At 47.1% G+C, this 11,382-nt stretch overlaps 2 protein-coding genes across 2 annotated transcripts; both read left to right on the top strand.

Moving 5' to 3' along the window:
• Positions 1-414: 414 nt before the first annotated feature.
• Positions 415-1,990, top strand: LOC139720977 (paraneoplastic antigen Ma3-like). Its single transcript, XM_071632307.1, has one exon. The coding sequence runs from the start codon at positions 415-417 to the stop codon at positions 1,846-1,848; it is 1,434 nt and encodes a 477-aa protein (XP_071488408.1). The 3' UTR covers positions 1,849-1,990.
• A 7,816-nt stretch (positions 1,991-9,806) lies between these two features.
• On the top strand, positions 9,807-11,382 carry LOC139720976 (paraneoplastic antigen Ma3-like). Its single transcript, XM_071632306.1, has one exon. It carries the CDS (start codon positions 9,807-9,809, stop codon positions 11,238-11,240), a length of 1,434 nt encoding a protein of 477 aa, XP_071488407.1. The 3' UTR covers positions 11,241-11,382.

Genomic DNA, 11,382 nt, shown 5'->3' with positions numbered 1-11,382 from the left:
GCGAGAGAGACAAAGAGACAGCAACGAGTCGAAATATCGTCATACACTGGCAAATATTTAATTATGCTAATGTAACAAAGGTTACATTTGAGTCTGTGAACATATTGAATTGAATGATGTACTTTGTTGAACGACAAACAAGTTAATAAAGTTTGTCATTGGATTATTTTGTCAAAACTGAATCCCAGGTGTGATATTCTTTATTTATGAACTCGGGAGTGTAACATTCGGGTTACATAAATTGGGGGCTTGTCCGGGAACTATAATTGTTTCTTAATTGTATAATTGCATTTGTTTGGTGACACATGTTACCGAAACTGAGTCTTGGTTATCATTGTTGATTGTTACTGTTACATTCACCATTTTCGTTCTATTGTACCAAAGAGCCAACACTCGTGTGCAGGAAACAAAGCGATGGCAGGTAAAAGTTTGAAGCAGATTGGTCAGGATTGGTGCAAGAAGGAGGAGATTAGAGTAGAGAATGCCCTCCTACTTGCAACAGGTATAAAGACTGTGCCAACAGAGGTGTTTGCACTGGCACTGTCAGAGTTATATCCCACATTACTTGAGGTGTTAAGACGGGATGATCCCGATACAGGGGAAACATTGCTCCTGTGTGAATTCGAAGATGCAGTTGCTATGTTAGGATTACAGGCACAGATTGTCATTCCAGTAGATGGGGAGACTATGTGCAGAGTAGTGAGGTTAGACGGTTTAGGACCAGTCAGAGGAAATAGGGTCAGTGTCAAGGACCTGAGGGAGAGAGGTTTAGTTAGGGAATGGAGAAAAGCAGGACGTAGAGCTCAGGAAGTCCAGTCTCAAGACATCCCTACTACTAACAACCTTCCACCCCCTTCCCCTGGTATCAGTGAACCATCCATGTCCTTCCCTGATCGAGACATCCCAATTTTAGCAGCTTCACTAGCACGGTGTGGGCTGACCACAGGGTATCGGAAACTGCGATGCTTCTCTGGTGCAAAGACAGCAGCGCGTGATGAGGATAGCTACCCCATCTGGATAGAGCACGTTGAGAGCCAGATGGAGGAGTGGCAGACTCTGGATGATGCTGAGCGGCGCAAGCGCATTCGTGAGTCATTGCGTCCGCCTGCGTCAAGCATCATTACAGACCTTAGGCGTGAGAATCCCCAGGCCTGCTCTGCAGACTACCTCAGGGCTCTGGATCTGGCTTTTGGCGATACTGACACAGATGATGAACTGTTTGTCAGATTTCATCAGACAGTCCAGGCTGAAGGTGAGTCTCCCTCTGAGTATCTTTCTCGCTTACAGGAAGTCATGCGCCATGTGGTTAGGCGGGGAGTTGTCAAGCCACATGACGCCAACAAGGTGAGACTGCGACAATTCATCAGGGGCATCCTCTACCATGAAATGCTCCTAGTAAACCTACAGCTCAGGGAGCGCCTGGAGAAACCACCATCCTTCCTGGAACTCCTGTCTTCAGTGAGGAAGCAGGAAGAAGAGGAAAGGGTGAAGAAATCTCTGTCTGCCTCGAGACCCCCCGTTAGCCCAAAACCAAAGCAGGCTGCCCACCGTAAGGTAGAGCCCTCTATTCTGCCACCCCACGCAGCCCCTCAACCCCATGTCCTTCCCCAACCAGCACCTCCACCAGCACCCCAACCCACCAATAATCCCCCCAAATCTCAGTCGTCCCAGCAGAGTAATACTGGTGTTGTTTGCTTCAAGTGTGGAGAGGAGGGCCATATCAGTAGAAATTGCCAAAATTCTGTTCCCCCTGACGTACTGAGTAAAAGACTTGTCAACTACATCCTTGGCAACCAGGGAAACGAGAAAGGGCGCCTGGGAAGGGGAAACCAGGGGCCCCAAAAATAGATTCTCCCCCACTTGTTTCTAAAGTTGAGGTTTCCAAGAACGATGTTCCTGAAGGTTTAGTAGGAGATGCTATCAACCCAAAATGTTGGATAGATGGAAAGGAGACAAAATGCCTTCTTGATAGTGGGTCTCAGGTCACTCTTATACACAAGAGCCTTTTCGACACACTAGATAGGGAATTGCATGGACTGAGTGACCTAGTCCTGTACCATGGAGGAGATGGGACTATGCCCTATCTGGGTTGGGCTTACGTCAACATAGGTTTTGAACGGTCATTTGCTGGCACAGGGACTGAGTTTAGTACATTGGCTCTTGTAGTACCAGACCCCCAGCGTCCCTGTGACCATAGAGTGATTATTGGCACTAATTCAGGACTTTTCAGGCACTGTTTTGAATCTTGTAGGAGGATGGCTGGAGCACGCTTTGCCCAGTCATTGCAGATAAGTGCTACCTGCAGGGATATCTACGCCAGCATATCGAAACAAGAGAAGGTGTCCCCTGATGGCAAATTGGGCACTGCTAGGACCAAGAAAGGACATAGCACGCAAATACCTCCCCACTCCAAATTGGTAATGACCGCCCAAATTAGGAATCCCCTGAAAGAAGAAATGACTGTTTTCGTAGAGTCCAATCCCCACAGCAGACTTCCAAGTGGGTTACACATAGCCCCAGGAGTACAAAAATTGTCAGGTGGTGCGATTGGAAAGGTAAGGGTGCTGGTGACCAATAGTAGCCCTGAGTCTATCACTGTCCCTGGCAACTGCCCAATAGTAGATGCCTATGTCCCCGACAAGTGTTTCCCTACCCCTAGTAGTTTTCCTACCCAGCCTCACAGTTACACCGAGGCAACCCATTCCCAAGTAGGTGCTAATGTAGGCGATAACACCCCTTCCCCTCAAGTTGACGTTAGTGAGCTGCCCATCAATTGGGGCCCGATTTCCCCGGAGTGGAAAGAAAGGCTGCTCAATCAGTGCAGGCAGAGGAGTGATGTGTTCTCCAGGCATGAATTTGACCTAGGCAGTACAGGCTATGCGGAGCATCAGATTCGTGTTAACGATGACACACCATTCCGTGAGAGGTCTCGGAGGGTGCCTCCCTCTGATCTTAGGGACTTGCAGCAACATCTTCAACAGCTGTTGGAGAACAACATAATTAAGGAGTCTAAGAGTCCCTATGCCTCTCCAATTGTGCTGGTTCGGAAAAAGAATGGTACTTTGAGAATGTGCGTCGACTACCGTACACTCAATTCTCGTACCATTCCCGACCAGTACACAGTGCCCCTGATACAGGAGGCCATTGATTCCCTGAGTGGCAGTAAATGGTTTTCTGTTATCGACTTAAAGTCGGGATTCTATCAAATCCCGATGCGTGAATCTGACAAGGAGAAGACGGCCTTCACTTGTCCTTTGGGGTTTTACCAGTTCGAGCGTATGCCCCAAGGGGTGAAGGGAGCACCAGCAACCTTCCAGAGGCTGATGGAGAAGTGCATGTCAGGTCTGAACATGTTAGAGGTGTTGGTGTACATGGATGACCTGATAATCTTCTCCAAAACGCTGGAGGAAATGGAGGAGCGCCTGGCTAGGGTACTGGATAGGTTGCAGCAATTTGGCTTGAAGGTGTCCCCAGAAAAATGCCAATTTTGCTGTCAGTCGGTTAGGTACCTTGGTCATGTAGTCTCCGAGGCTGGGGTACAGACAGACCCAGACAAAGTGGCCGATGTAAGAACCTGGCCCAGGCCACAGACAGTGAGGCATGTCAAGTCTTTCTTAGGATTTGCTGGCTATTACCGGCGATTCATAAAGGACTATGCCAAGATTTCCCGTCCTTTGAACGCACTTACAAGTGGGTGCGTTTACCCCAGGAAGCGAGGACGTCCACCTCCAAAGAAAGATCCGAGCCCGGATGCACGAAAGGCAAGTGACCCCCTTGGTGATGCTTGGACTGAGGAGTGTGAGAATGCTTTTCAGGCTTTGAAGCATTGTCTGGTCACAGCCCCAGTCTTAGCCTTCGCAGACCTGTCAAAGCCCTTTGTGCTCCATGTTGATGCCAGCCGTGATGGACTGGGTGGTGTCCTGTATCAAGATCATGGAGGTAAGCTTCGTCCAGTGGCATATGGAAGTCGGGGACTGTCCCACAGTGAGAAGAACTATCCAGCCCACAAGCTGGAATTTCTTGCTCTAAAGTGGGCAGTTACCGACAAGTTCAGGGATTATCTGTATGCAGCAAAAGGTGCGCGGGTTATGACTGATAATAACCCACTAACATATGTCCTGACATCGGCAAAACTCGATGCCACAGGACATAGATGGCTTGCTGCACTTTCCTGCTTTGATTTTTCCATCCATTATAAGCCAGGAAAGACGAACATTGAAGCAGATGTACTGTCACGGAAACCACATCCTCCCGGCCTCGACAAGGAGTTTGAGGCTCGCTAGCAGTGCAAGATTAGTGATCTGGAGGCAAGGCTGCATGAGACGTCAGACTCAGGTGAGAAAGTGTCCACACTCTCTGCCTTCTGTCAGACGCATTATGTTTCAGCCAACTCTCCTCATAGAAGCCAGCCATACGTTGAGACCCTGTGTGCCAGTGCAGAGTCTATCCCAGGTCTGTATGCGAAGGGCTCAGACCTGAATGTAGTAGACTGGGCACAGGCTCAAAAGGCAGATCCGCAACTGAAACTAGTCAGGGATTATGTTGAACGTGGGGAGAGGCCACAGTCTTATACCGGCCTTTCAAGAGAGGCTGCCCTGATACTCCGCGAGTTCGACAGGCTAGTTCTGTGCAAAGGAGTCCTCTACAGAACTTTCACTGACTCCTTAGGGAACCGCCATCACCAGTTAGTATTGCCTGCCCAGCGCCGTGTCGAGGCAATGAGGGGCATACACGACAGTGTTGGCCACCTTGGAATCGAGAAGTCCATAGCGTTGGCTAGAGACAGGTTCTACTGGCCAAAGATGAGTGCTGACATTACGGAGTGGGTCAAGCATTGCCCTCGTTGTATAGCAAGAAAGACTCCTCCAAAGCCAGCAGCCCCATTGGTGAGTATTCACACAACCAGCCCCCTGGAGCTGGTTTGCATGGACTTTCTCTCCCTAGAACCAGACCGCTCGAATAAGAAGTCTATCTTGGTAGTGACGGATCACTACACACGATACGCACAAGCCTTCCCAACGAAGGATCAGACTGCTGCCACTGTCGCCAAGGTCCTGTGGGAGAACTTCTTTGTACATTATGGTCTGCCCCAACGCCTTCATTCTGATCAAGGTAGGGACTTTGAGAGTAAAGTGATCCATGAGCTGTCAAGGCTCCTTGGCATTAAGAAATCAAGGACAACTCCTTACCATCCCCAGGGAGACCCTCAGCCTGAGCGTTTCAACAGAACGCTACTGGACATGCTAGGGACCCTGGAGGAGGAGAAGAAGGCAAATTGGAGCAAGTACGTAAGTGCACTTGTACACGCTTACAATTGTTCAAGGAATGACAGTACTGGTTTCTCACCTTAGTTCCTCATGTTCGGTAGGGAAGCTAGACTGCCTGTTGATCTGCGATTTGGCACAAGCCCTGACAATTTCACTGGGACTGACCACGTGAAGTACGTCAGTGGTTTGCGCGATCAACTTACGCGGGCGTATAAACTTGCGTCAGCTGCATCCAACAAGTCTGCCAGTGCCAACAAGGTCCGCTATGATGCGAAAGTGCGAGCCAATGGCCTGAAACCTGGCGATCGCGTCCTTGTCAGGAACGTTGGACTGACTGGTAAGCAGAAATTAGCTGATAGATGGTATGCGAACCCTTATGTCATCACAAAGCGACTCAACCCTGATATGCCGGTTTACGAAGTTGCACCTGAAGACGGGATTGGTAGGACACGCACCCTACACCGCAACCTTCTCCTACCCATAGAGTACTTGAATGAGGCCCCAGCCCATAACTCAGAGACCCAGAGACCAGGTAAGAAAAGGAATCCAGCTGATCGGACCCGTTCCAAAAGGTCCATTGCCCCTCCGAGTGAGGAAGAGTCTGATAGTTCAGACTCAAGTGATGAGGGGTGTACGCAAGCACATTAACCGCCCACATTCAGTACTTAACGTAAATGCGCCAGAGTTTGTCCCCTCCCAACCTCCCAGTATTCCCTCTGAGACTACCAGCGAGACCCCTGAACAGGTCAACACAGCTGATGTAGTGAGTGACACAGGTGTTTCCGGCGGTTCCGTTTTATCCCCTGACCCCACTACTGAGGAGACATCAACCGACTCAGACTTAGAGAACCAGGCTGGCAGTGACATCAGCATAGATGCCACAAGTGCATCCAGTGGTTCTGGTAGAGCAACACCGGATGATGCAGTACCCGATTTGAGAGGGGAGAGCATGGAGGAAGAGAGTAGACACACTAGCCCTTTACCCCCAGACGCAGAGTCCAGAGGTAACGCCCCTCATACTCTAGCAGAGCCCGAGGTTGAGCAAGCGCAAAATGCAAAGCAAGCAATCGATTCAGAGCCTGCCCCGCAATCCATCAGGCGCTCAACTCGCTCTTCAAGGCCGCCGCTACGCATGCAGTACGATACCCTTGGTGAACCCTCTGGTGCTAGGCAAGCAACTTCATCAGGATTTTTTGCTGACCTTAAGCGTAAGATCTTTGGCTTTGATTAATCAAAGGTTCACAGGAGTGAACCCTGGTTTGAAAGGGGAGGATGTAACCCCACCAAAATTTGGGTTACTAAGATTTCTCCAGAAATGTCGTCAGACTAGATTCCTACTTCCTTGGAAGACCCATGGTCACTGTTATCACCACCCCCTCCATTCATCCCTCCTCTGACGTCCGTACCCCACCTGTTTTCCAACAACCCCTCGACCAGTGTACTAGTAACCCCCAAGATTAGTCTTAAGATTTCCCCTTCAGCCTTTGACCCCAATAGCCAATGTCCAATTGTAAGCCTGTGTGTATTGAGACTGGTCAAGCCCTGTGAAACGCCCCTGCTGGTGTTAGACTATGTAGGTGTAATAAAACTCAAGGATGGAGCAAGCTAGCCAGTCTAGGGATATTGTTTTAAGCACCCCTCCCTTTTGTTGGTGTGTAGGCACATCAAGAGAAACGAAAGGACCATGTCTCAGAAGAGGAAGGTCATTCTTGCTAGGACAAAGTAGTAGTTGCTTTGGGATTTAGGGACAGTGTCCTACCATGGGCAAAGCCTATACAGAGTGGACTGGTTCTAACTGTAGACCAACATTTTCTGTGACAATGACGTAGAGTGCACGTCTAGCCCAAATTCTGTCCCCTCCTATTCCTTTCTTCTCACATACCCCCCCCCCCCTAATTTCCAATGAACTGTTTAGGCTAGCTTTGCGTGTGCCTTAAAGTAGAGTAACTCCATACATTACTAGATTTACTTTGCTCGTGTTACCTTTTATATTACAGATACTGTTGTGCTACTATGATCAATGGCTGAAAGGATATGACTTTTTGCAAGATTATTATTTGATATGTCATGTGTTCAGAACAAAGTGTGATCCACGCACTTCAGCATAAGAGATATGTATGTGCAGTGGTTATGTTTAATACATCATTTATGCAAATGAGATATAATTATGTCTCTATATTCTAATTGAGTGCTTTTATGACTTATGCTATACGATTTGTCTAGTATGTTAACTAGATCGGTGTTTGCATGAGTATAAACAATGTGTTATATAGCTATGCTGGTTAGGCAGCAGCTCTAGTGACCAAGGTCACAGGAGTGCAACTTTAAAGCCCTGTAGGCAGAATGCTCGAGAGTGACTGGAAAGCCTGTCGTTACTGCCCTTGGTCAATGTTAAGACTTTGTCTGGCCAAGTGGATGGTCAGTACGTCAGTAATGTTCCTGGAAGTCAAGGGGAATGAGTGACCTCTAGCCAATGAGGCAGACTTTGAATGATGTCATAGAAACATGAACCAATGAAATTTCTGCTGGTCAGTTAACTTCCTGGAAGTTTCTGATTTTCTCGAGAAAGTTTGTAATATTAACATTTTACAGAGAGACAGAAAATTATAAAAGCCCATAGCTTTGGAGCAAATAGGCATATCTGCTTCCTGCCAGCGCTTTGAGGCCTGCACCCACTTTGCTTGTTACATCGACTGTGTGATCCAGAAAGTTTTTTCACACATTTATCTGCTGAGAGGTTACCACAAAACACTGGTAGACCCCCACAAGCATCAGCTGTATTGTTATATACAATTTTTATGTGCCTGTGATACAACTGGTTGTGGCACGTACATCCACTGACTGCCGTGTGGAGCAACTTGTAGTGAAAACGAGTGTTGGCTCTTTTGACTAGGTAAGTCATTGTATTTCTCATGTTATGTATTGCATTGGAGAGTGTTTGTAATTATGAACCCCAATCCATAGACATGGAGGTTGCTTGTTAAGAAGAAGACTCTGATATCATGTATATAAATTCCGAAGTTATCATATGTTATGCCAAAAGTATTGATGATTGATGATTGTTGCTTGTATATTATTTGAAGATATATTGCAATGCACTTCAAGGTATTTGCGCTTCGAATGTTTTATGAATGGACATGATTAGGCATACACTCAAGTTCATTATTAGACAGATGAAATTGGGAAACTGACTTGGCATTAGAAGTCAGATTTTAATTTGATTACATACATATTGAAATGCCCGGTAGACCCTCACACTCAGAGAAAGTGAGGCTATGCTCGTAAACATTGAGGTCTACAATGTGCAGCACCCCCCCCCCCCCTCGTCTGAACTGACAGATTTATGTCCACTGACCGTTCCCTGTGAGTGACAGAGGTCACTGCACTATTGAATTGTGGAATGTTTAACTCTAGAGGGGGAGGACTAGCCACTAGATGTGAAGAACCTTGCAAAGAACTAAATGTGAGGAATAGTTGTGCCATTGTGAATATAAAAAGGTTATACATTCATGCTCTTTAGAATGTATACATGTTAACTGTACATGCGTGGTAAGGTGTACAACTGCTCAGTGTAATTATTGTGTGCGTGGAGCATTATTTCCACTCAAACTATAATATTTGAATCGGAGTCACAATATTTGTCGACCCCAGATGAAGCAACTATACTGCCAGTCGATCAGATAGATCAAAGCTTTATTTGTGGCAGCAGTGTTGGATATAATTCAGGATGCTGAAAATGTTTAACTGAAGAGAAGTTATTCTGACCGTATTTAGCACCTGTATGTCAAAATGAATTGACAAACATTTGAATGTATGTGACTGGAATTTGTATCTGTATTGTCTAATGCGCTCATATATGTTTATGAGGCATGTATATGTAGAGACAATGTATCAGATCAGATTTTGGAGTGGACTTCCATACTCCTGAAGAAATATTATTGATTAGAAAGACACTATATTAGGAAAGTCCTGTGTCTTATAAATTCTTTTGACTAGATACATATTTGGACGAGAGCTTTGGCCAGCCTTTGCTTGGTTCAGCGTGACTGACGGCTACTGAGCATTGCATCAGCTACCGTGTACGACTGGTTTGCGACTACTCTGGGCTCGTCGACAGGATAACCGGCGAGAGAGACAAAGAGACAGCAACGAGTCGAAATATCGTCATACACTGGCAAATATTTAATTATGCTAATGTAACAAAGGTTACATTTGAGTCTGTGAACATATTGAATTGAATGATGTACTTTGTTGAACGACAAACAAGTTAATAAAGTTTGTCATTGGATTATTTTGTCAAAACTGAATCCCAGGTGTGATATTCTTTATTTATGAACTCGGGAGTGTAACATTCGGGTTACATAAATTGGGGGCTTGTCCGGGAACTATAATTGTTTCTTAATTGTATAATTGCATTTGTTTGGTGACACATGTTACCGAAACTGAGTCTTGGTTATCATTGTTGATTGTTACTGTTACATTCACCATTTTCGTTCTATTGTACCAAAGAGCCAACACTCGTGTGCAGGAAACAAAGCGATGGCAGGTAAAAGTTTGAAGCAGATTGGTCAGGATTGGTGCAAGAAGGAGGAGATTAGAGTAGAGAATGCCCTCCTACTTGCAACAGGTATAAAGACTGTGCCAACAGAGGTGTTTGCACTGGCACTGTCAGAGTTATATCCCACATTACTTGAGGTGTTAAGACGGGATGATCCCGATACAGGGGAAACATTGCTCCTGTGTGAATTCGAAGATGCAGTTGCTATGTTAGGATTACAGGCACAGATTGTCATTCCAGTAGATGGGGAGACTATGTGCAGAGTAGTGAGGTTAGACGGTTTAGGACCAGTCAGAGGAAATAGGGTCAGTGTCAAGGACCTGAGGGAGAGAGGTTTAGTTAGGGAATGGAGAAAAGCAGGACGTAGAGCTCAGGAAGTCCAGTCTCAAGACATCCCTACTACTAACAACCTTCCACCCCCTTCCCCTGGTATCAGTGAACCATCCATGTCCTTCCCTGATCGAGACATCCCAATTTTAGCAGCTTCACTAGCACGGTGTGGGCTGACCACAGGGTATCGGAAACTGCGATGCTTCTCTGGTGCAAAGACAGCAGCGCGTGATGAGGATAGCTACCCCATCTGGATAGAGCACGTTGAGAGCCAGATGGAGGAGTGGCAGACTCTGGATGATGCTGAGCGGCGCAAGCGCATTCGTGAGTCATTGCGTCCGCCTGCGTCAAGCATCATTACAGACCTTAGGCGTGAGAATCCCCAGGCCTGCTCTGCAGACTACCTCAGGGCTCTGGATCTGGCTTTTGGCGATACTGACACAGATGATGAACTGTTTGTCAGATTTCATCAGACAGTCCAGGCTGAAGGTGAGTCTCCCTCTGAGTATCTTTCTCGCTTACAGGAAGTCATGCGCCATGTGGTTAGGCGGGGAGTTGTCAAGCCACATGACGCCAACAAGGTGAGACTGCGACAATTCATCAGGGGCATCCTCTACCATGAAATGCTCCTAGTAAACCTACAGCTCAGGGAGCGCCTGGAGAAACCACCATCCTTCCTGGAACTCCTGTCTTCAGTGAGGAAGCAGGAAGAAGAGGAAAGGGTGAAGAAATCTCTGTCTGCCTCGAGACCCCCCGTTAGCCCAAAACCAAAGCAGGCTGCCCACCGTAAGGTAGAGCCCTCTATTCTGCCACCCCACGCAGCCCCTCAACCCCATGTCCTTCCCCAACCAGCACCTCCACCAGCACCCCAACCCACCAATAATCCCCCCAAATCTCAGTCGTCCCAGCAGAGTAATACTGGTGTTGTTTGCTTCAAGTGTGGAGAGGAGGGCCATATCAGTAGAAATTGCCAAAATTCTGTTCCCCCTGACGTACTGAGTAAAAGACTTGTCAACTACATCCTTGGCAACCAGGGAAACGAGAAAGGGCGCCTGGGAAGGGGAAACCAGGGGCCCCAAAAATAGATTCTCCCCCACTTGTTTCTAAAGTTGAGGTTTCCAAGAACGATGTTCCTGAAGGTTTAGTAGGAGATGCTATCAACCCAAAATGTTGGATAGATGGAAAGGAGACAAAATGCCTTCTTGATAGTGGGTCTCAGGTCACTCT

The sequence above is a fragment of the Diadema antillarum genome, unplaced genomic scaffold (genome assembly GCF_040938485.1).
Source record: "Diadema antillarum isolate AM-2024a unplaced genomic scaffold, OU_Dant_1.0 scf00000136, whole genome shotgun sequence".
NCBI lineage: Eukaryota > Metazoa > Echinodermata > Echinoidea > Diadematoida > Diadematidae > Diadema > Diadema antillarum.
The sequence above is the reverse complement of the archived record's forward strand: the minus strand, read 5'-3'. Positions and strand labels throughout refer to the sequence as shown.

Coding starts and splice junctions, on each gene's coding strand:
- LOC139720977 (XM_071632307.1), top strand. CDS start 415: ATGGCAGGTAAAAGTTTGAAGCAGATTGGTCAGGATTGGTGCAAGAAG.
- LOC139720976 (XM_071632306.1), top strand. CDS start 9,807: ATGGCAGGTAAAAGTTTGAAGCAGATTGGTCAGGATTGGTGCAAGAAG.